The following is a 25546-nucleotide window of genomic DNA, read 5'->3' as shown; positions in this document are numbered from 1 at the left end:
TGTCACATAAATTACCTCAAAATAGGCTTTGTTAGCCATTAGTTTATGTGGTATATATTAAATGCCAATGGAGAAAAGTCCCCTACTATGGTGTGGTTAAACCACTTAACTATGTTTTTCCTGCCAGAGCTATTGACTCTAAACTCCTTTAAAAGATGACTCTGGGAAATCCAAGTGTTTTATATGTAGAAAATACAAGGTAAGTTAATTCTAGATTGGAAGGTGGAGAGGCTGTTCTTTAATCTTGAATCCCCTTGGGAAGGGAAAATATTAGGAGGCAATAGCAGATTGTAAAGTTGGGGTTGGCAAATGAGAGAAAGATTTTATGTAACTGAACTATTTTGTCCCCATTCTTAAGTAAATAATTATTGAGATAATTAGTGCAATGTCACATACCATTGCGTATTTTGTCTAGACTAAGCTGTGGAAAAGGAATGACTTTGTAATTCAGCTTTCCTTTTCTACATTGTTAGTGTTATCAGGTTTTGGTATTTATGGCATATGTTATGAAAGGTGGCTTTAAAATTACTTTCAAATATATGTGTAAGTTTAGCGCTTTTGCTCTAAAAATAGGAATGAAAAAGTAGTTGACATTTATTGTCCTCAGATGAGGTTTGTAGGTTGCACATTTTGTGTGTACAATATACAGGCTTAAAAGATAATTTGTGTTCCTTGGGAATTGAAATTGTCAGCCTGTTAACTGACGATAATGTATCAATACCAGGTCACTCTTTTGCTTCTTAGGGACTGATTGTCTGTTCCCTGAGGTGACCTGAGAAAATCAGTTACATACAGCACTGTTAATTTTTCAAGTGAGCCAGGAATTTGATCTCATTGACTTTCTCTCTGTTTAGTGTATAGTGCTTTGGTCTGGCAAATCTAAAGTCTAAACATATTTGATAAATTTTTATAAGACTTGAACATTAAATGTCTTTTGATTGATAGTCAAAGTCAATATATTAAGGTAAAACAAGTATATTGTATGCCTCGTCATTATCATGTGGATGTAAGTGAACAACGTAGAGTGGTACGGTGCTTACTCTCTACCTAATAGCCTCCTTCCCTCAAACAGAATCCCAAACAAGATAACTAACAGGTATATGTCATTTTCCGGTTAATATGTTTTAGATAATTGGCTGCCTTGGGATGCTATACGTTTTACAGCATATCATAGGTTTAATTTTCTTCGTAAGGAAGTTATAATTATATCTATAGATTATCTATTAAACTATGACAATGTCTGACTGAGAATGGTAGAACCCCACTTTTCAGGAGGAGGAGGGTAGGGAAGTCTTTAAAAATATGTTTTCGTTTTTGAGAGATGACTTATCTTAGAATCAAAGAGTTGAAAGGACCTTGAGTGATCCTCCTGCTAAAGGAGGGACGATCTGTATCTTAACCAACCCGGGCGTACCAGTTAAGCACTTTGATAAACCTCTTTGGCAACATTTCAGTATAATTTTTGGCCCAGGTACTGAATCATGAACTAAGGTTTTGATTTTCAAATCTTTTTATTTAACTTTAGAACCTCTTCAAACAAAATCTTGTGTAGAAGCCCAGTATATATTAGGTCAAAATGATGGTGATCTGGTTCAAGTCAGGGTAGGGTTTTTGGGGGAGAGGTCTTACCCAGTTGCTGTCTGTATACTCCCTCCCTCCCCCCACCCCACCCCCTTAGCCAATAAATGGAATGTGTATGAAAGGCCTTTTTAAGAAATTTATGTGGATGATTATACTTACTCTCTATATTGGATGGGCAAACTTTTTATGTGAAAGGCCACATAGTAAATAATTAAGGCTTTGCAGGCCATGAGGTTTCTTTTGCAACTGCTCAGCTCTGCTCCTGTAGCACCAGAGCAGCTATAGACAACATATAAATGAATAAACATGGTTGTGTTCCAATAAAACTTCATTTATGGATACTGAAATACGAAGTTCATATAATTTTCATGCGTCACAATATCTTGTTCAGGATGTGATTTTTAGCTTATTTATAGGGGTGAAGTGTTTCAAATTAAAAAAAAAAAAAAAAAGCCCAGTTTCAGGGCTTTTTTCCCCCCTACACTTGGTTTTACATTTAAGTACCCAAAATACCCAAACATTTTTTGTTAGTCTTCATCAACACTCCCATTTGTGTTTGTAATCATCTTACTTAAAAATAGCAAGGTTGAAAATATGATCCTTTCAGGGCTGTTTGAAGAAAATCTGGCATTAGTTGGGTTTATAATTAAAGAAGGGGCACAGTTTGCAGGTGAAGGTGGGATGTGTGGTAAAGGATATGACATTCTTAGACTTAAGTTGTATGATTGCTTGACTGCAGGAAGAATTCAGACCAAAGGAAGCTGTCAGCTTTCCAGTTTTGGGAGAGAAACGTGAAGACTATAGGGACTGTAGGAAACAGTGTTTTTCTTTGAAAAAGCAGTTGCAGCAAAAAAGACTGAATTTCTAATTGTCATCTAAAATAGATCAGTGGCCTCCTACTGGACTAGAAGCTTAAGGCCATACATGTTCTCAGTGTTTTTAACTTTAGCATTGTGCTGAATGCATGGCAAAATTACTAGAACTTCATAGGTAACCATTTTCCATTATTAGCATGTCATCAAGTTAAGTAGATTTTTTAGGCTTTAATATCTCAAGTCTCAAAAAAGTTATCTTGAATTTTGAATGCCTTCGTGTAAGAGTTTTTGAATAGCTTTCTTAAAAACGTGCATGTGTGCTGGTGATAGTCTAGCCAGTGCTGCCCAGTATAAATATAATGGGGGTCAACTGTGAGCCATAGGTGTAAAGTAAAATTTTCTAGTAGCCACATTAAGAAAAATAAACAGCTGAAGTTAATTTTGATAATATATTTTATTTAATCTAACATATCACAAATATTTTATGTAATCAGTATAAAAATTATTGAGATATTGCACATTCTTTTTTTTCATACTCAGACTTTGAAATCCATTTTGTATTTTGCATTTAGAGTACATCTCAATTTAGACTCTCCATATTTCAAAAAGTCAGCAGCCACATATGACTAGTAAATGTTGTATTGGACAGTGCAGCTCTAGAATGGTAGATTCTTGGCCTTCTGAAATGTTGGTAAATTACTAGTATGAAAAATCAAACACAGAACAGTTTTTAAAAAACTAATCTTTTTCAATATTTAGCTAAGTTCCTTTTTCTCTCTGTGTATTGAATTTTCTGGGAATAAAGATTCCTGTATTGTCCTTTTACTTCTTGGCAGTTTTAGTCCTTGAATATAGATATATTTGGATTTTTAAAAATTAAATTTTGGGAATAGAGATTCTGTCAAAGTATATTTTCTTTCTTGACAAGCACCTGAAATTAAATCTGACTGTCGTCTCTAAATATGTAATGCTGTAACAGTGAAAGAACTCTCAGCGTCTACCCTAGAGTAGGCTGCTCATTGTGGTTTTGAACTTGGGACAACGATTTCTGTAGTTGAGTCAAGAATATACAATTGATTTTCTTATGCAGGGGGCACTCAGCCATAAAATTTGAGTATTCTTATATTATGTCTCTACTCTAGTAAATACCTCTACTTCTTTACGTTAAAATGTCCTTACTTCAGGAATTCTTTATGTGTACAAGTTTGCTTCTTTTTCTGGGAGGAAAACAAATTTGTTGTGGCAACATCTTGACTCAAATGTTCACATGCCTTTGTGTCTTAATTTGCTAGTGGGGCCTTAACTTAGTTTATGGAAAAGGGACATGTAACTTGACTGCAGATTTGAAAGAAAGATTCTTAACCACAGGCCCATCTTCTGTTAACTGATTTAATAGTGGTACTATTTGAGATTTATTTACTGTGTTTAATATAATAAATTTCCTAGTAAGGAACTATAATTAATTAATATGAAATTTCTTAATAAGGAAAGAGAAAAGAGACTGAAACATTGGAACTTGAAAGAAAGCCTCACATAGAATTATAGGTCATGTAGACCAGTGCTTCTCTAACTGTAATGTACATATGAACTCCTTGGGGATCTTATTAAAATGCAGATTCTGATTCAGTAGGTCTGGGGTGAGCTTGCTTTTCTGAGATGCTCCCAGGCTCTGCCTTTGCTGCTATTCCATAGACCACCTTTCAAGTAGTAAGGATGTAGACCATTATTTTGCGAAGGAGGAAACTGAAGCCTAGGGAGAATTACTGACTTGTCCAAATTTTCAAGATTGATTAGTGATAGTTAAGACTATACCCTGAGACTCTTACTTTGAAGACTAGTACTTTTTCGAATGTACTTATGGGTGTTTCCATATTTACGGCCATTGTGTTTGAAGTGTTCAGCTGCTGAATTTTCAAAGGAGATGCTCAGTAATGATGACTTAAGTTAAAATGCCGTTATATGGAGGAATAGGAAATTATAAACGTATTCAAGTGTCATTTGTTTTATATCCTTTATATTTTACCATGGGTGTGTCCTTTTTTAAAAAATTGTTCAAAGTTATATTGCTGACCAGAATAGAAATTTTAGGAACTACTTGATGTATGAAATTGCATATTTTCCCTCCATTGTGGCCAGATAAACAATTTGGTACTTGGTTAAGATGGCAGCAGAATAATTAAGTGGTGCCTCTTCCAGCACTTAATTGTGAAAATTTCCTATTTAAAAAAAAAAAAACTTTATCCTGGGTACTTTAACGTCCTGACATAGGAATGTGGGTTTAATATTATTATTTTTTAAAAAATTTTATTTATTTTTGGTTGCATCGGGTCTTTGTTGCTGCACGCAGGCTTTCTCTAGTTGCAGCGAGCGGGGGCTACTCTTTGTTGCGGTGTGTGGGCTTCTCACTGCGGTGGCTTCTCTTGTTGCGGAGCACGGGCTCTAGGTGTGCGGGCTTCAGTAGTTGTGGCTCACAGGCTCTAGAGCGCAGGCTCAGTAGTTGTAGCACACAGGCTTAGTTGCTCTGCGGCATGGAGGATCTTCCTGGACCAGGGCTCGAACCCCTGTCCCCTGCATTGGCAGGCGGATTCTTAACCACTGCGCCATCAGGGAAGCCCGATTTAATATTTTCACTAGGTCTTTTCTCATCATTTTTAGAGTTCTAATGATCATCTTTGAAGAAACCTGAGATACCTTGTTTCTAATAAGATTTTTAGCAATTTAATCTCAGAACTCTGTTTGGCTTCCTTTCCTTAAAGAGTTAAGCTATGATATATAGGCCATTTAGAAGTATGGGTTGGTGGGAGGGCTTGGGTGATGTTCTGAAAGATAGGTCTTAGACACTCAATAGGAAACTATATATATGAAAGACCTGAGCTTCGCTTTGTCTGCATAGCCTTGAAATAGTGTTATTCTCCTTTTTAGATTTCCTGGGCATCAAATAAAAATTAATGGCGAGTTAAGATGCGTGTGTCCATACCTATGCTAGTTGCAAGGGAATTTTTTTTTACGTCAAGGTAGTAGAATAGACTTGTAAAGAAAAAATTCTTTCTCATTTAGTCAGAGTGGTTTTTCTCAGGATGGCTCAAGAAAAGCCATCTAGAGGGCAGGGTTATTACTAAAGCAGAGGCTTTTAAGCAGTGAAGAGACATTAGTATATTGGATTAGTTTCTTGGGTTATAGTAGAAGATGAGTAGTAGTAGAAAATTAGATATCACCATCTGAAAACTTTGGGTGTTTTTGTATCCATGTCAGCACATGAGTCTTAGAGGATTACATAATTTGGTTAAGAGAAACAAACTTTCAGTGTATGAGTATTTTAAAAAGTTTCTTGATAAGAGAGATCTTAGATTTCTTACAGAAAGCTATGCACACAAGGGCCATTGACTTGCCTGGCAGTGGAAATTGCCAAATAAAGTCATTTTCTTGTGGAGTACGTAGCATTCTGTCTCTGATATGGTCTACTGATTGGTGTACAAGAGCATTTGGCAGCATGAATTTCAGTAGCTCTGCTGTGAAGAAAGCTAGCATGTCGCAGTGGGCATGGAATAGGAGGGCAGTTTAAAGTTATGCTTTCTTTTAGTGCTCATTTTACCAGATATCTGAATGATTTGAATTTTTAAGACTGCTTTCATTCAGTCTCACTTTTGTGTATATTTGTACCTCACTTTTTTCTTCATCTCATAAAACCCACTGTTTGCTATCACAGTAGAACATAGTGCTCGAGTTTTTACCTCTCCCATTCTGTTATCAAAATTTTAACCTTGCTTTATATTTTTCTTCTAGTCTTTTTCTCATATTTAACAAAAATATCCCCTTTAACAAAAATATTCCCCTTTAAGGGAATATTGACATTCATCTGAATTCTTAAACTTTTAATAAAACTTAATTTATATATTTACTTTGTGAATCTGTGATGGTTACTTACAAGGATTTTGGAAGTTTTTTTTTTTTTAACATCTTTATTGGAGTATAATTGCTTTACAATGGTATGTTAGTTTCTGCTTTATAACAAAGTGAATCAGTTATACATATACATATGTTCCCATATCTCCTCCCTCTTGCGTCTCCCTCCCACCCTCCCCATCCCACCCCTCTAGGTGGTCACAAAGCACCGAGCTGATCTCCCTGTGCTATGCGGCTGCTTCCCACTAGCTACCTATTTTACATTTGGTAGTGTATATATGTCCATGCCACTCTCTCACTTTGTCCCACTGACGTTTCATGCCTTGGTATTATTACTGTTTTTAAATGACTTCTTTCCCCTTGGAAAGAATGTTTATCATTCTTCCTGTTGTGCCTCCAGTTTAAGTGGATTTGAGTATTATCCCTTTGGCTTGGGGTTGGGAAAATTTTAAAATAAGAGTATATTAGGTATGTTCTGTAATAAGCTTGAAAAGGCACCCTTGTGGAGATAGATCCTTGGGAAAACATTTAGGTGAAAACAACATTTTGAAGTCTATGAAATGAAATTTACTGGAAAGTTAGAGGTGCTACTGTTTTCCTGGGCGCTCAACTTGTGACAGTTAAGTATAGATTGAGCCCAGGGCTCAGCACATTGGAGACCTAAGGAAGAAATCATTTCTTCAATTTTTCCTCTGCAGTGGTGGTGACCGCGGTGGCTTCAAAAATTTTGGTGGTAAGTGCTGAGTATCCCAAAATGTTTCAGTGGAAATGCTATATAAACCTAAAAGCCACCAATATCCCGCAGACGTAGTCTAAGCCCTTTCTTACTCTGTTGAGGCTGGTGTGTGTTGTGTGCTTAAAAAAAAATATGTATATGCATATATATATCTCAAAATATTAAAAAGACAAAGTTGATCTCAAACAGTCCAATGGGTTTCTACACAGTGAATTTGCATGAAAGAGTCTGGTGACCAATGAATGAGACCTTCACTGGATTTTGTCAATATGTTTTTTAATAAAGGTAGCTGACGTGGTGTTTTTAAATTATTAGGGTTTTCCAATCAGCCTTCACAACCAGAGCTTAAAAAAAGTGATACTAGCGTAATGCCAAAGTGGCTGGTGCTGTCTGGGACAAGTTTAAGGGAATATTGACATTCATCTTGATTTCTTAAACTTCTAATAAAACTTAATTTATATATTTACTTTGTAAATCTGTGATGGTTACTTACAAGGATTTTGGAAGTATTGACTTTTCATGCCTTGGTTATTATTACTGTTTTTAAATGATTTCTTATGAGTTGCCTTAAATAGCTTTCTTTTTCTTTTTCTTTTTCTTTTCCCTTAGGTCACAGGGATTATGGACCCAGACCAGATGCTGGTAAGGTTTATGGTAGTTTGTGACTCTGCCATTAAGAGAATGTTAGTTTTCCATTTTTTCAAGGGAAAAGTGTGTGTGTTTGGAGGAGTTAGTACAGAAGGAAGATTTGATTTGATAATGCTGCCAGAATCAGGGAGCTTCACTTCTAAAGATGTACCAGCAAGAAAAATTCAGGGGGATTGATTGGAAAGTTTGCCAGGAAAAATTGCTATGTTTGCTTTCCCATGCTCTCTACTTTTTCTTTTGTGAAGAAATACTTGATTTTGTACTGCTAATTAGCATTATTTATTTAATTACTGCAAATCAAGTATGAGAGAATTGGTATCATTGGGGAATTAGAATAGCTGTGTTTAAGAAAACATTACAGTGGATTGATAGTCTGCTCAGTGGGCCTAAGAAACCTGAATTCATATATGAGAGAATTGTCTTACTCTGGGCAGAGGTCACTAATTTCTTTTCTTTTCTTTTTCTTTTTTTTTTTTTTTTTTTACGAAACATCTTTCTTTCTACATGTGTCTTTTTTTTTTTTTTTGGGCTGTGTTGGGTCTTGGTTGCTGCGTGTGGGCTTTCTCTAGCTGTGGCGAGCGGGGGCTACTCTTGGTTGCCGTGCGTGGGCTTCTCATTGCAGTGGCTTCTCTTGTTGCAGAGCACGGGCTCTAGGTGCGCGGGCTTCAGTAGTTGTGGCACGTGGGCTCAGTAGTTGTGGCTCGGGCTCTAGAGCACAGGCTCAGTAGTTGTGGCGCATAGGCTTAGTTGCTCCGCGGCATGTGGGATCTTCCCGGACCAGGGATCGAACCCGTGTTCCCTGCATTGGCAGGCAGATTCTTAACCAATGCACCGCCAGGGAAGTCCCCAGAGGTCACTAATTTCATGTGCCTTTATATTTTCAAATGAAATTCAAGGCTGCCTGGAGCCTTTTGAAAGTTATGTAGAGATTAAAAATCTATTTGAGCCAAATTTTTTAAAAATATTAATTAATTAATTATTTATTTTTGGTTGCATTGGGTCTTTGTTGCTGTGCGCGGACTTTCTCTAGTTGTGGCGAGCAGGGGCTGCTCTTCGTCGCGGTGCGCGAGCTTCTCATTGCAGTGGCTTCTCTTGTGGAGCACGGGCTCTAGGTACATGGGCTTCAGTAGTTGTGGCACGTGGGCTCAGTAGTTGTGGCTCGCAGGCTCTAGAGCGCAGGCTCAGTAGTTGTGGCACACGGGCTTAGTTGCTCCGTGGCATGTGGGATCTTCATGGACCAGGGCTCGAACCCGTGGCCCCTGCATTGACAGGCTGATTCTTAACCACTGCGCCACCAGGGAAGCCCCCCAAAATTTTTTTTTTTTTTTTTTTAAATTTATGTCATACATTTATAGCTACTTTATTTATTTATTTATTTATTTTTGGCTGTGTTGGGTCTTCGGTTCGTGCGAGGGCTTTCTCTAGTTGCGGCAAGCGGGGGCCACTCTTCATCGCAGTGCGGGGACCGCTCTTCATCGCGGTGCGCGGGCCTTTCACTATCGCGGCCCCTCCCGTTGCGGGGCACAGGCTCCAGACGCGCAGGCTCAGTAGTTGTGGCTCACGGGCCCAGCTGCTCCGTGGCATGTGGGATCTTCCCAGACCAGGGCTCGAACCCGTGTCCCCTGCATTAGCAGGCAGATTCTCAACCACTGCGCCACCAGGGAAGCCCCAAAATTTTTAATGTATATTGAAATCAGAACTTTTGTTTTTATTAAGATGCTAAAGTATTCTATATGGATGGCAATTTCTGAATTATCCCTTGATGGACTGAATTTATGTGCATCTTTCTTATTTTGTTACACTAATCCAAAAGTGTGTGTGTAAGGTAAGGTGTGTGTCAAGGTGCCCCTACCCTCTGGTATATATAAAGCTTATTGCAATGAATGGGAAACCAGCAATTCTGCTTGGCTTGCTTGGAAGTCCAAAGTGTCAGATTTGGGCAATTTTCTACTAGAAGCTTTAAAAGTATTGATTAGCCAGAAAGAATTAAAACTCTCCAAAGAAAGGAATGCTACTTTATTATTTTTTTTAATTAATTTATTTTTTTAAATGAATATATTTATTTGTTTTTGGCTGTGTTGGGTCTTTGTTGCTGTGCGCAGGCTTTCTCTAGTTGCGGTGTGTGGGCTTCTCATTGTGGTGGTTTCTCCTGCTGGGGAGCAGCTCTAGGCAGGCTCTAGGTGTGTGGGCTTCAGTAGTTGTGGCACGTGGGCTGAATAGCTGTGGCACACGGGCTTAGTTGCTCCGCGGCATGTGGGATCTTCTGGGACCAGGGATCGAAATTGTGTCCCCTGCATTGGCAGGCGGATTCTTAACCACTGCGCCACCAGGGAAGCCCAGGAATGCTACTTTATACTAACTTTCTTCATCTCTTCCTGAGCTTGAGTCCTGTATCTGAATCTGAAGAGTGAGATTTGTAAGATCTCCCTTAATTGGTCTATGTATTTGACATAGTGTGGACTTGATCTACTTTACGTGAAGTTTAGTTGTGAGAATTGACCTACCAAAGAACTGTTATGACCACTTTGCATGTTTATCTAAGAGCTTTCGTATATTGGTCCTTTTTCCTTTTGGTCACAGAAATAGTTGAATATTGAATAATAAATTATTATTCTTGATTACTAAACAGGATGTAGTAAACCTAAGGAATATGTAAAATTAATCATGGTTTTTTTTATCCCCCATAGATTCAGAATCTGATAATTCAGATAACAACACAATCTTTGTACAAGGACTTGGGGAGGGTGTGTCTACAGATCAAGTCGGGGAGTTCTTTAAACAAATAGGAATTATCAAGGTGAGTAAAAAATTGGCTTATGTTGAAAATCTCATAATTATTAACATATTCTGGTTAAGCTACATAGGTTACATAATAAGCCCATACTCCAGTAAGTCTTGTCTCTTAAAGTTCCCTGATGCACATGCTCACCCATGTCTGTAGGCCTTTGCTAAATTTGCTAAATACATGAAGATTTTATTCCTTGCTTGTGTTTACCTTTCCACAGCCTTCCACAGCTTTGGCTTTCAATCTTAGGACTCTAAACATAGTCTCTGCCTAGCTCCTAAAATTGTGAGAACCAAATGAAATTGTGAAAACATTTTAATATTCTGAAATGCCAACATATGAAAACCCAAGTTATTACTAACAACTTTTTATGTTGGTATTTAATGTCTGCTATATATTTGCCCAATATAATAATGCTTTATTTCATAACTTTATTGTACTTAAGTGTCTTGTGCACTGTTTGTTTCATGCATATATTTTCATCTCCAACTAGAAAGCATTTAGATCAGTGTTAGTAGATTGAAGCATTTGCCTGATATCAGTTTGCAATTGCTCTTGTTTTGGTGTCCGTGGAATTACTATTTTTTTCTCCTTCTTGGAGAGTAAAAATTTCTTAAGAAATTATTAATTACACATGAAATATGTAAAAAATTCACACAGTTCTTGTCTTCCACTCCCTTCCCAGCAAAATCCAGTGTGTGCACCTTAATGGTAATTTATTTATTTGCTTGGTGAACATTCTTCCTGGTCTTCTTTTTTTTTTTTAGTTTTACGAGGTATATATTTATATGAAGCATTATCTATGTTTTCTTTTTTTGTGGGTTTAAAGAAATTATACATAGATAAACCAGTATATACTGTGTATCATTTTTATAGTTTGGTTTTCACTTAATGTATTTTAGAGAGTTTTCCTTTTCAGAACCTACAGATAACTTCATTTTTTATGTTAAGTTGCTAGTATTTGTAGCATGGATATGTAAATTCCTTTAAAAAATAAAATTTTAATTATCTATGTGGTTCATGATCACTTTTTCTTAAAATACTAACACTCACTTGTTTGTTCCTCAGACAAATAAGAAGACTGGAAAACCAATGATAAATCTGTACACAGACAAGGACACAGGAAAGCCAAAAGGGGAGGCAACAGTATCATTTGATGACCCTCCTTCAGCTAAGGCAGCCATTGACTGGTTTGATGGTATACCTCATTCGTATAGTTTCTTTTTTTAAAAAATTTATTTATTTGGTTGTGCTGGCTCTTGGTTGTGGCAGGCGGGCTCCTTAGTTGAACTCGCCAGCTCCTTAGTTGAAGCAGGCAGGCTCCTTAGCTGTGGCTCCAGGGCTCCTTAGTTGCGGCTCCAGGGTTCCTTAGTTGCGGCACGTGGGCTCCTTAGTTGCGGCATGCATGTGGGATCTAGTTCCCTGACCAGGGATCAAACCCAGGCCCCCTGCATTGGGAGTGCAGAGTCTTATCCATTGCGCCACCAGGGAAGTCCCTCATTCATATTGTTTCAATGTGCGGTTTGGATAAACGTTTTCTAGTCTTGAAGTCAAAACATGTTCTCATAGACGGTGATTATCTTCATGTTTACTTTTTTAGATATTCTATTGAGAATACAGGCCAGAGTTTTTACATACCTTTAGAAATGAGATGAACTCTGTCTAAAATATTTCCTTATGTCATGCTTTGTGCTTAAGGCCACCCTGATAGAGATGTAGAGGGTTGGCCTGGTTGACTATATTATTTTTAAATTTAGGTTAATTTCCCTTCAAATATAATGTTAATACATACTTAGAAGAAACAGTAAGACTTTTTTTCCCCCTGAAAATAAGAAAATATGGGAGAGTAGAAGAAAGGAGTAAAGCATCCATAGTTCTCTACATAGAGACAACTACTGGTATTAACTTTTCCTTCCAGTTTAAAAAAAAAAATAAATAAATAAATAAATAAATAAATTAATTAATTAATTTATTTTGGGCTGTGTTGGGTCTTCGTTGCTGTGCGCGGGCTTTTTTTCTCTAGTTGCAGCGAGCGGGAGCTACTCTTTGTTGCGGTGTGCAGGCTTCTCATTGTGGTGGCTTTCTCTTGTTGCGGAGCACGGGCTCTAGGCACGTTGGCTTCAATAGTTGTGGCAGGCGGGCTCAGTAGTTGTGGCTCGCAGGCTCTAGAGCGCAGGCTCAGTAGTTGTGGCGCACGGGCTTAGTTGCTCCATGGCATGCGGGATCTTCCCGGACCAGGGCTTGAACCCGTGTCCCCTGCATTGGCAGGCGGATTCTTAACCACTGCACCACCAGGGAAGCCCCTTCCTTCCAGTTTTTTAAAATAGTTTATCATTATACTCCAAATGTAGTTTTGTCTCATGCTTTTTTTTCACTTAACATCTTAACATAGTCATTTCCCCATGTTATTATAAATTCACTGTTTTCGTTGTACCCTAATTTAATAATAACTAACACTTACTGCATGTTTATTGCGGTTTATGAGCTAGGCATTGTTCTAAGAACTTTATGTGCATTAACTCAGTTTGATCTTCACAGTAACCCTGTAAGATGTACCCTTTTATTACCATTTTACAGATGATGAAACTCAGGCACAGAGAAGATAAATAATTTCCGAGATCACAGAATAAGTGGCAGGGTCAGGACTCAAACTCAGGCAGTCTAGCACCACTGTCTCTGAAGTGCTAAACTATGCTGGATTGACAGGCACTTGTGGTCCCTTCCAGTTCCAAGATTATTGCACCTGTGTCTTGCAAGACATAATTGCATTTCTTTACTTCTTCACAGATGAGATTCTGATACTCTGTCCTCACCTCCATTTTCTTTACTTTTTTGCACTAATCAGGCCCCATCACCTTGCTCTTGAAGGCTAGGTCCATTCTCCCTCACTTTTCTGCTTGTGTCATAGTTTCTGTGAATCATAAAATTATCATAGCTTATGATATGTTAAAAAATTATTGTGCCTTTCCCTCATAGGGCAAATGAGCCTCTTAACAGTAACTCCGTAGTTCAACTCTCACCAGGTCTTTTTACAGCTTTTAAAATACTGATCCATGGGTTGTTTCCTATTTAAAAGTGCTTATCATACCATCTGACATTGTGGAAGGTTGCCAGTCACAACAATTAGGACTTCGGTGAGAGTGCTAAGACTCCTGGATTTATAACTATTTTATGAATCCTTGGGCACCTTTTCCTTATATGTCAGTTCTCTTATTTAATATAAAGTGAAAATTTCTGTCTCTAAGGCCCTGGGACAGCAGAATATGTGTATGTATGCATGTATATAAGTAATCACATATGCACACATTAGTTTTTTTTTTTTTTTTTATAGTGGGTAATGTGAAGACTTCAGATGAAATAGATTGAGAAACTGATTGGAAATTGAATGCAAACTAAGACCGCTTGACTGTTACTGAAATGAATAGCCCAGTTTTTTTTTTTTTTAAAGAAATTCACGTTCTTTTATTTATTTATTTATGACTGTGTTGAGTCTTCGTTTCTGTGCGAGGGCTTTCTCTAGTTGCGGCAAGTGGGGACCACTCTTCATCGCGGTGCGCGGGCCTCTCACCATCGCGGCCTCTCTTGTTGCGGAGCACAGGCTCCAGACGCGCAGGCTCAGTAATTGTGGCTCACGGGCCCAGTTGCTCCGTGGCATGTGGGATCTTCCCAGACCAGGGCTCGAACCCGTGTCCCCTGCATTGGCAGGCAGATTCTCAACCACTGCGCCACCAGGGAAGCCCACATTAGTTTTAAAGATACTACTGGTCTAAGGTAAAAAACATTTCAAACGGTACCAAGAGTATATAAAAAATGAGTTTCCTTTCCACCTTTTCACCTACTGAGAGTTAAGCACAATAGGCAGTGTATAGACAGGCATATGTGTGCACATCCATGCACATACACACTCATTCCCTTTAAAAAAAAGAAATGGTAGCATACTACATACATTGTTCTGTACTTGGCTTTTTTCATGTAAAATTTTAGATGTTTCTTTTTTGTTTTTTGGTTTTTTTGGTTAGTAAGAAATGACTGTCTCCTTGTGACGGATCTTCTCTATTCAGTAGATTGTGTCATGTTCTAGTACAGTTACCTTGACTCTTTGGAACACTAGTGTGTTTGAATTTCTGTGAGGACATGTCAGTTATTCCTCTGAAACTAAAAATTTCTAAGACAGTTTTATATTTTTGAGAGGTGGAGATGTAGAATAGCATTTCTGCAAAACCATTTCTTTTTTTTTAGGAAAAGAATTCCATGGCAACATCATTAAAGTGTCCTTTGCCACCAGAAGACCTGAATTCATGAGAGGAGGTGGAAGTGGAGGTGGTCGACGAGGTAAAATACTTGTTGCTCACAGGCCTGGGTATTACACAGAGGGTTTGGATTTGAGTCCATGTTCTGTCCCTATTGTGTGAACTTGCTACTACTTCTCTCTCCCTATCGGTCTTTTTCCTTCTATCTTAAAAGTGAGGTACACAATAGGAGATTAGGTAAATAAGGTGTCGTAATAGCTAAGAAAGTGGTGGAAGAAGGTTCCAGAAATCTCTCTGGAAAGCTATATAAAGCAGTTTGTTATTCACCTGGACATTAGGAGGCAGTTGTTTAAATGATACCTAATTAGGTAGTTAATCTGACCAGTTTGGGAGTTCCCTGATACGTTGATAGTTACTTGCAACTCGTTCATTTCCGTTGTGTCTAATTCCTTAAATTTGGAGTATGTCTTCTCACTTAACCTTTATCACTGAGATTCTCAAACTAAGGAGGGCATTATAGAAAGTGGATTTCGAAGTTTTTTAGTGCATTATTTGCACTTTAATGTGTGCCTTGGGGTCTTCTTCCACATCTCCTGCATTGACTAAATAAGTAAAGCCCCAAATCAAAGAATCATGGAGTCCTGCCATAAGGGGTTAATTTTTGGGGGGCTGCCCAGTTATTGATGAACACTTGCTCTTAGTTCTTTCGTCTGATGCTTTTCCTCTGCTTTGTTTATGTCTGCTACTGATTCCTCCCCACTCCTTACTTCCCCCAGGCCGTGGAGGATATAGAGGCCGTGGAGGCTTTCAGGGGAGAGGTGGAGACCCCAAAAGTGGGGACTGGGTTTGCCCTAATCCGTAAGTATCCCATTTATTTTGGTGGATGTAAGAGTTGGGATTGGGGTTGGAAGGTACAAGAGGGGGTTCTGAATCCATTGGAAACTATTGAGCATTTTATTTTCCTCCTTTCTCAGGTCATGTGGAAATATGAACTTTGCTCGAAGGAATTCTTGTAATCAGTGCAATGAGCCCAGACCAGAGGACTCTCGTCCCGCAGGAGGAGGTGAGTCAGCCTTTAACAGCATCTGCATGCCATTAATCTTCTGACTGGCATTAAGGAGACTTTCCATTATTCTGCTGGCCTTACTAGTTTGCATTTCTACCTTGCAGATTTCCGGGGAAGAGGCTACGGTGGAGAGAGGGGCTACAGAGGTCGTGGGGGCAGAGGTGGAGACCGAGGCGGCTATGGTGGAGACCGAAGTGGGGGGGGCTATGGTGGAGACAGAAGTGGCAGCGGTGGCTACGGAGGGGACAGAAGTGGGGGTGGCTATGGGGGGGACCGAGGAGGTGGTTATGGTGGAGACCGTGGTGGTGGCTATGGAGGAGACCGAGCAGGCGGCTATGGAGGAGACCGAGGCGGCTATGGTGGAGACCGAGGCGGCGGCTATGGTGGAGAGCGAAGTGGGGGGGGCTACGGAGGAGACCGTGGTGGTGGTGGCTACGGTGGGGACCGAAGTGGAGGCTACGGAGGAGACAGGAGTGGCGGCGGCTATGGAGGAGACCGAGGTGGCTATGGAGGCAAAATGGGAGGAAGGTGAGTATTGGAATGTACATGCTAACCTTTTTACCTCACTGCTCTTAGATTTTAGAGTCTGAGCCCTTTTCATCACATTTTCTTCTTGTCCAGTTTTTAGAACTTGAATTTCCCATTGTCAACTCTTTCAGTTAGGTTGGAGAAGATCCGTTTAGTTTCCTGCTTAGCAATTCCTATAATTTATTTTATTTTGGAAATTCTTATTCATGATCTTTATATTTGGATGAATATAGGTAAATGTGTGTGTATTCTTTCTCATAGCTAAAGATAATTGAGATTGAGAGATGATTTGAAACTGTATGTAATTCAGGGATTCTTAATCTAAGTGAGGGGAGAGCACACCTTTTATAGGCGTGTGCTTTTTCAAATCACATGTGCTACCTTGCAGTTGTTTCCCTGGAGATTCTGTTATACCTTTTCCAGATGAAAATCACTGGTGATACTGATGGGAGTGTGCTGTGCACGTGAAAGCTGTAGAGGCAGAAAAAGTTGAATAACCAGTGATGTAAAATAACTTCAATTACTGTGCCAGAGACAATATAGGGTAGCAAGAATTAGTAAAGCATGCAGTTAAGAGCACAGAGTTTGGAGACAGACTGTCTTCTTTCAAATCCTGGCTCCACCACTTATTAGCTGCTTGATAAGCAAGTTACTTAACCCTTTGGAGCATCAGTATTCTCATCTGTAAAATGGGGCTAATGAAATCTCCTTCGTGGAGTTGTATTAGATTATGTTACAACGGTTGCCATGGTAACCATGCCATGCCATGGGGCCATGGTAATCACTGTATAATTGTTAGCTATTAGTAATTATCATCTATTAAACACTTCTTACTGTGTGGCAAATCCTGTGAAAGTGTCTTTGTATACTTTAGTTCTAGTCCTTCTGTCAACCCCAGAGGTAGATGTACTTCCCATTTTACAGAGTTAGAAATGTTGAGTAACTTTTCCAAGGTCGCATAGTAAGTGGCAGATCCAGAATTCTTACATGAAAGTGTTTGCTTGCTTATTCCACTATACTACTCTTCTTTTTAGCGTGCTGGAATGACAAAGTCTCTGACCTGAAATACCACAGTGGTTTAGAGTCCTTATTCTGGATGGAAAAATTTTTAAGAGAGTTAGTGATAGCAGGGCTTCTAGGAACTTTGTGTGTCTTAAAGCTGATAAATTAGACATTTAGTAAGCACCTTCTAGGAGCAGAGAAATATATTAGGCATGGTGTCATTCTTATAGAAATTGTCAAGCTGATGCTAGTCACCAGCACCCTGAAGAAGTGTCTGATGCTTCCCCTTGGTAGAAAATTAGAATTTAGTCTGGCTCTTTATTTTTCATTCCTAGAAACGACTACAGAAATGATCAGCGCAACCGACCATATTGATGAGTGTTTTGAATGTTCCTTTGTCTCTGACATGATCCATAATGAAATTGCCAGAGTTTTGCCTGCTGCTTTCCTCGTGGCCTCTTCTTGCGTAGTGAAATTAAGTGACATTTGGATTTTTATTTGGGTGGGAGGGCTGGGACAGTTTTTCTTTTAGAAATGTCCATTGAAATATCCCCCTTTAGTTTCCAACCTTCTTCTTCCCAACCCTTGAAGCTAAGTGCATTGTAAAATATTGCCAAAATGGAAAGTGTTTTGTAATACTGCAATAAAGGATGCTTGTTTTGTGGACTTTTGTACATTAGTGCATTGTTCTGTCACACTCAGGATGCAGTTACAGCAGATTCGAACTTTAAAGAATTAGGAAATGAATTCTACTTCATGAAATTAAAATGTTACTTCCAACCATATTTATTGAGTTCCTACTCCGTTTAGAATAGTAGTTTCCAAGCATGACTGCATATCAGAACCACCAGAGGAGGTTGTCAAAACTCCAGATTCCTCGGCCTCACCCCAGGTCTACTGGATCAGAAATTGCTGGGATGTGGGGAGGTAGAGCTGGGAATCTTAATTTATCTTAAGATCACCACGTGGTTTTGATAAAAACCAGGTTTACAGCTGAGAACCGTTTATTTAGGGCAGTGTTCTAGACGCTGGGAATATGGGGGTCCAAGGGCTAGGAAGGAAGAGTAAGGGTTTGACAAACCAGGGTTAAGATACCAATGTACATAACGTGTTATTTTTTTTTTAAATTTTATTTATTTATTTATTTATTTATGGCTGTGTTGGGTCTTCGTTTCTGTGCGAGGGCTTTCTCCAGTTGCGGCAAGCGGGGGCTCTTCATCGCGGTGCGTGGGCCTTTCACTGTCGCGGCCTCTCTTGTTGCGGAGCACAGGCTCCAGACACGCAGGCTCAGTAGTTGTGGCTCACGGGCCTAGTTGCTCCGCGGCATGTGGGATCTTCCCAGACCAGGGCTCGAACCCGTGTCCCCTGCACTGGCAGGCAGATTCTCAACCACTGCGCCACCAGGGAAGCCCCATAACGTGTTATTTGATATTCTTTAAAAAAACTATTTTTCCTACCCTTACCAAGGGTAAGGCACTGCATCAGATGCTGGATATATTGCTCATCAAGCAAACAGACAGTATATAGTTTGATAAGAGCTCCAGTAGGAATAGTACAAGGTGCTTTGAGGGCTGGTTGGAAGGATACTTAATCCAGTCATGTGGGATTGAGAAAGCTTGGTGAGCCTTGAGGGAAGAGTAGGAATTGGCTAAGTAAAGAGGCTGGGGTGAGGAATTGGTGTTCGCAGCAGAAAACTGACATGAACAAATATTAATAACTCAGGAGTTAAAAGAGTGAGGAACAGGCTGTGCACTTGAGAATTGTATGTAGTGCATTGTGATTGGAGGAAGAAGTTTAAGAATGGGCATGCAAAAGATAAGACTGGAGAGGTAAGCCAGCTCTACGATAAGGTCCTTGCATTTCATTTTCCCCCTGCCTCCATATGGGGAGTCATTAAAAGATTTTAAGCACGGGAATGGCCTGACCTGAGTGGCATCAACTGAAAGATAATTATGGCTGCCTTGTAGAGAGGCTGGACTGGAGACAAAATGGTACACCAGGTGAGAGATGATACAGGTCTGAGCTCAGATAGTGACTGGATGAGGAGGAGATAATAGATTTGAGAAGTGAAGGGGGAAATTTGATGGGATTTGGCTGGATGTCAGAAGTGGGGAGAAAAGAGTCAGGTTTCTGGCCTGGGCAGTTGGGTAGATGTGCTGTTCATTGAAACAGGAAACACTGGAAAAGGAAACAGGTTTGGGAGTAAGATGAGGGAAATGAATTCAGTTGTGGGTAAGTAGAATTTGGGGCACTTGTGAATGTCCCTTCCAAGTAGGGACATTCATTCAGCAGCTGGGTGTGCAAATCCACAGCTCAGAGAACAGCGGCACTCAACATTACGTGCCACTGATCTTCCTTACTGACTTCTGTCTCCTTTGCTAGCTTTACTTGCCCTTTATGTGTTAGAAGTTTCTCAGTTTGTTCTGATCCCCTTTCTTCTATTTATACTCACTTTTTTCCTGGGTTTTATGTGGTGATGACTACACCAAATTTATGTCTCCAGTCTGTCTTCTTCCCTTAACTCTGGATTATATCCAGCTGCCTACTTGACTTTTCCACTAGGATGTATTTAACATAACTTTTTTTTTTTTTGGTGACTCCGCTGGGACTGAACAGAACTTCTGATCTCCAAATCAATTTCTTTCTTCCTAGTATTCCTCATTTCAGTCTTAATCTACCCAAATCAAATCAGATAAAAAACTTAGAACTTACATTTGATTTCTCTTTCACTCATCCCATACTTGCAGGGCCTTTTAATTCTGCCTCCAAAATATATCCTGAAACCATCTTTATATTCTTTTTTTTTTTTTTTTTTTTTTTTAATTATTATTTATTTATTTATTTATGGCTGTGTTGGGTCTTCGTTTCTGTGCGAGGGCTTTCTCTAGTTGCGGCAAGCGGGGGCCACTCTTCATCGCGGTGCACAGGCCTCTCACTATCGCGGCCTCTCTTTTTGGGGAGCACAGGCTCCAGACGCGCAGGCTCAGTAGTTGTGGCTCACGGGGCCCAGCCGCTCCGCGGCATGTGGGATCTTCCCAGACCAGGGCTCGAACCCGTGTCCCCTGCATTGGCAGGCGGATTCTTAACCACTGCGCCACCAGGGAAGCCCCACCATCTTTATATTCTTAGTTTCAATCCTGGTACAAGCTACAGTCATCACTTTTCTGGATAACTGCAATAGCCCATTAATAGGTCCCCCACAATGTTGCCCTTCTAAAATCTATTCTTCACACAGCAGCTAAACAATATGGTAATGATGTAAATCAACCTATATGTCATGCCTCTTTAAAACCCTTTCAGTGACCTCCCATTGTATGTTGGCTATAAATTCCTTACCTTGGCTTACCAAGCCCTGTATGATCTGGCCTTTGTCTCCACAACCTCATAGAAGAACATTTTTCCATACTAGCCTTACCGTAACCACATTGGTCCTAATCTTGATGATACAAAACGTGCTTCTGTTTTAGTATCTTTGCATATGCTTTGTCCAGAATTCTCTTTCCTCATATTCACATGGTTGACTCCTTTTCATAACAATGTTGGGTCAAATCCCACCCTCCCTCCCAGGTGTTTGCTGACCTTCGTATCTAAAATACTTCTTCCAGTCACACTCACATCACCTCTTACAATGTCCTCACAGTACTTATCACTATATGAAACAATCTTTTTGTGGTTAATTTCTCTCCTCCATTAGAATGTAAGTTCCAGGAGAGTAGGGAACCTCTTCCGTTGTTCACTGTTCTACCCAAGTACCTAGAACAGTGTCAGACACAGAGTAGGTACTCAATGAATATTGACTAAATGGAAGACTCTGTTATTATAGATTTGAGTCATTAGTATATAAATGGTAATTAAAGTGATGAAAGTGGATATGATTAAAATAAGAGTAGTGTAGTGGTTTTCCATCTTAGCTGAATACTAGAAGTAGCTAGGAACTTTTTTAAAATGCAGAAGATGTCTGGGCTCCACTCCAGAACAATGGAATCTGTGAGGCCTGGGACATTTAAAAAACAAAAGCCCCAATTGATTCTAATGGTTTTGGAGTCTAGAGAGAGAAGAGCCTAGGACAAAACCCTGAGAAGTACCAATATTTGAGAGATAATAGCGAATTCCCTGGCGGTCCAGTGGTTAGGACTCTGTGCTTTCACAGCTGAGGGCCTGGGTTCGCTCCCTGGTTGGGGAACTAAGATCCCACAAGCCACGTGGTGCAGCCAAAAAAAAAAAAATAATAATAATAGAAGAGGATACTGAAACAGACTGGGAATACCAGTGAGGTGTCAGTGGAACCCAAGGGAAGAGTGGACTTCAAGGAGGAAGAAGCTAATGGGGTCAAGTGCTCGAGTTGGCCAAGTCGTATAAAGGATAGAAAGCATTCATTGTATGTAGCAATATGGAGGTTGTAAATTATCTTTGCACGAGATTTCTCAACCTTGGTGCTACTCACATTTTGGGTTAGATAATTATTTGTTGTGGAGGGCTGCCCTGTGCTGCGTATAGGATATTTAGCCACATCCCTGCCCTCTACCACAAGACACCAGTAGCAGCCCCCAGTTGTGACAACCAAAAATGTCTCCCGACATTGCCAAGTGTCCCTTGGTGGGGGCAGAATTGTCCCTTTTGAGAACTGCTGCCTTAGCAAAAGTAGTTTTGGTAGAGAATTGAATTCTGAACCCAAACTGAAGTAGGGTAATGAATAATAGAAATTAGAGGAATGGAGACAGGTAATGTGGACAACTATTTAAGAATCTTGATTATGAAGGGTGATTAGAGGTGGGGTGAGCTAAGGAGAGGAGGCATCTAGAAAGGGTTATGGGTTTGTGGGAGGTTATTTTTAAGATGGATGGGAATTGATTATGTTTATACACTCTGAAAGGAAATGGGGAAAATTGATATTCAAATTCCTTGAAGGAATGGCACCCAGAACACTGGTGGAGGATTTTGCCTTGGAAGAGGAGGGTGCCTCTTGCACTGTAATGGAGGTAAGGTAAGTGCAGATGCTGATAATCGTAGTAACAGATGACTGACATTTATTGGGAGCTTACTGTATGCCAGGCAATTATAAGCAATCTGTATGTGTTAACTCATTTAATTCTCATAACAATGCTGTGAGGCAAAGAGGTATAGGGAAAAATATTCCTTTTGAATATAAAATCAGAGAAGAGGTGAATGGTGTAAATGATTTTGATTGCTACTGGAAAGGGGCTTTCAGAAGGGACACTGAGGAACAGAGACCCTGAAAGTTTAAGCAACTTACCCAAGATCGCATCTCTAGTAAGTTACAGAGGTAGGACACTAACCAGAGTATCTGGCCTTAGAGCCTGTGCTATCGACTACTATATACAAGGATTCTTATAACAGGTGGCAAGAAGTTGAGGTAATTTCATCTGATGTCTTTTATTTTTTTCCCCCGAAGAGAAATTATAATGGCCTACTGAGAGTTGGGGAGTAATAGGATAGAAAGTTTGAAAAGACTGTAGGAAATGTGAAGAGAGCAGAGAAGGCTTGAAATTGTGACCAGGAACCATAAAATTGCCAGACAGCAATAAGAACTCAGTTAAGATAGGAAGCAAGTATTTTGAGGGAACCAGTCTATGGATGTGTGAGTTTTCTCCACTATAATCAGCAACCTGGTTATAGGATCAGAGGCAATTTGATTCAGGGTTGGGGATCTTACTAGTCAGAGAGAGAGATGATAGTGGAAGTATGAGAATAGTGAGAATAGTAGTTGATGGATGGAGTCCCGGCTGAGTAGAAATTTAAAAAGTAAGGGGGGGCTAACAGGGAGAATGTAGAGAAGTCAAGACCTTAGTGTTATTGATGCGATTCAGAGGCCTGGTAGTGGGGATAAAAAGAGCTGGAGAGATAGAAGGTTTGGGTCAGAAAGTAGATGTTCACGATTTTGTAGATGGAGCAATTCCTGGGGATGACAAGGGCTAAGTGTGGCCGTGGCAGTGGGCAGCTGAAGTGAAAGAGAGGGAAAAGCCTTTGTAGTTGAGCTGAGGGACTGAGGGACTGAGGAACCGAGGTGTTGGATGGTTGTCCATAGGGATGGTTAAAGCAAGACTAAGATTCAGGCAATGAATGAGAGAAAATAAGGATGTGGGCCAGAGGGTGGGATAGCTCGTTTGAGAGCCAAGACCCTCGGAGAAGCAATGACAGGACATTGTGACACTGGAAGGAATGTAGGAGGATGAGCAACACCTGACATTTCAGGAAGAGGCCAGTTCAAGAGCAAGGTTTCAGTTATAGCACAGATGTGGGGGAGAATGTTTGAGGAAGAGGTAGAGGTAGAGGGTATAAATCCTTTTTTTTTTTTTGCCATCAGTGGGAGTATCCAGAGATCCCATTAGAAAGGGAGGAGAGGTAAGAGGGGGACTTACATTTTGGATGGTGTCCAAAAAATCCATCCCAACATATCCTGATGGCTGAGAAGAGTGGGCATTTCAGGCCTCTGAGAGAAGTTGGCCACAGCTTGGATTAAGCGTGTTTCTAAGAATATTGGGTATAGGTAGCTCTGGTACTGGGAAGGCTCTGGTACCTTGGTGGCATACCAGACGGTAGGTGCTCTATGCAGACCTTTATGCTCCGTGCTTTTTTTTTTTTTTAATATTTATTGTATTGTATTTATTTTCTTTATCTTTTTTTTTTTTTTGGCTGCATCGGGTCTTAGTTGTGGCACGCGGGATCTTCGTTGAGGCATGCGGGATCTTTTGTCGCTGTGCGCAGGCTTCCCTAGTTGTGGTGCGCGGGCTTCTCTCTAGTTGTGACGTTTGGGTTTTTCTCTCTCTAGTTGTGGTGCGCGGGCTCCAGAGCGCGTGGGCTCTGCAGTTTGCGGCACGTGGGCTCTCTTGTTGAGGCGTGCGAGCTCAGTAGTTGTGGCATTCAGGCTTATTTGCCCTGCGGCATGTGGGATCGTAGTTCCCCGACTAGGGATTGAACCCACGTCCCCTGCATTAGAAGGTGGATTCTTTTCCACTGGACCACCAGGGAAGTCCCCTTGGTGCTGCCTTAAATCTTCTGGTAAGGACTGGTGAAATTAAGATTGAGGTCCTACTGAGCAGAGACTGGTATCTGGCTGAGTAATGAGACATCCCCTGGAGAGACCCGTAAGTATGGAAGAGGAGGGGTTGGAAATCTGTGGGCAGGACTTTGCAGGAGTTGAGAGCCTGAATTATGTAGTTAATAAGGCCTTGTTTGTATCCACAGGCTGTCAAGACCCAGGGAAATTTGGATTAGGTTGCTCACCGGTGCAAACCTACAGAGTGGGCAAAAGAAAATAATCATTTTTCCATCTTTGGTCTTTGTGCCACACTATTAGAGGCAGTGTTGCTTATACCCCAGAATAGTGAAACTACTCTTTTGGTTTTTACTTACAACTCTGTGGAGCAAAACATGAATTTGGAAGTGGTAGGGCAGGTGGGCAGATAAATCTCAGTGACATATACCATGCTGGATTCAGAATAACTGGACTACTCTAGGACCTGGAATGTGGGGAAGTAGAGGGAACATTTATGTCACTTTGGGCTTTCCTACTCGATGGGAAGAACTTGACCTCTCATTAGACCACTCAGTAAGACTGAGGAAGTAAAAGGACTTTTTAAATCTCTGGTGGTCTCAGGCTCACATGGCAACACTGAAGAGAGGAAAGGAGAGAAAAGAAGTCCACATTTGAGTGCCTACTATGGAATGCCAGGCACCGTTAGGCTTTATATTATTGTTTAATCCTCATAGGAGCCCTCGGAAGTAGTATGCATTAATCTGTTCATATTGTAGCTGAGGAAACAGAAAGATTCAGTAACTTGTCCAAAGTCAAAGAGCAAGTGAGTAATGGACCCTAGGATTTGATTTCAGATTTGTCTGACGCCGAAGTCTGGGCTTTTCCTTTCTGATGGAGAATGTAGCTTTTTGGGATTGGTGTGATTGGTCCTATTGGCAAAGGGAAACTGAAGCCTTCAGTAAAAATAAGGGAGAAACTAAGGCAGTCTTAGAGAGTAAATAGAGTCTGTCAAAGGGAATGACCCTGAGGTAGGTAGAAAGCAGGTGTAAGAGAAGAGACAGCAGAGAGGATGGTTGGTCTTGATTAAGCCTAATTTATCTCTTGACCACTGATAGGAAATGGGAGGGAGGGGCAAGTTAGTAAGAGGAAATGGTCCAAGAGCCAAGCTGTCCGGGATATTCTCCCATTTTCCCCTTAGCAGCCACCTCTGGGCAGAGGCTCAGCTTTAGCTTTGT

The 25546-nt window shown here is 40.3% G+C and overlaps 1 protein-coding gene across 1 annotated transcript in view; it reads left to right on the top strand.

Moving 5' to 3' along the window:
- The window catches only part of TAF15 (TATA-box binding protein associated factor 15), a 30252-nt gene extending 12272 nt beyond the window's left edge, over positions 1-17980 (top strand). The window contains exons 8-16 of the mRNA XM_059907111.1: positions 6998-7032; positions 7645-7677; positions 10371-10480; positions 11537-11666; positions 14708-14800; positions 15495-15576; positions 15693-15781; positions 15889-16312; positions 17650-17980. Coding sequence (XP_059763094.1) covers positions 6998-7032; positions 7645-7677; positions 10371-10480; positions 11537-11666; positions 14708-14800; positions 15495-15576; positions 15693-15781; positions 15889-16312; positions 17650-17689 — 1036 coding nt within the window. The 3' untranslated portion in view covers positions 17690-17980. The remainder of the gene's footprint in view (positions 1-6997; positions 7033-7644; positions 7678-10370; positions 10481-11536; positions 11667-14707; positions 14801-15494; positions 15577-15692; positions 15782-15888; positions 16313-17649) is intronic.
- Positions 17981-25546: the final 7566 nt, after the last annotated feature.

The sequence above is a fragment of the Balaenoptera ricei genome, chromosome 20 (genome assembly GCF_028023285.1).
Source record: "Balaenoptera ricei isolate mBalRic1 chromosome 20, mBalRic1.hap2, whole genome shotgun sequence".
Classification (NCBI taxonomy): domain Eukaryota; kingdom Metazoa; phylum Chordata; class Mammalia; order Artiodactyla; family Balaenopteridae; genus Balaenoptera; species Balaenoptera ricei.
The sequence above is the reverse complement of the archived record's forward strand: the minus strand, read 5'-3'. Positions and strand labels throughout refer to the sequence as shown.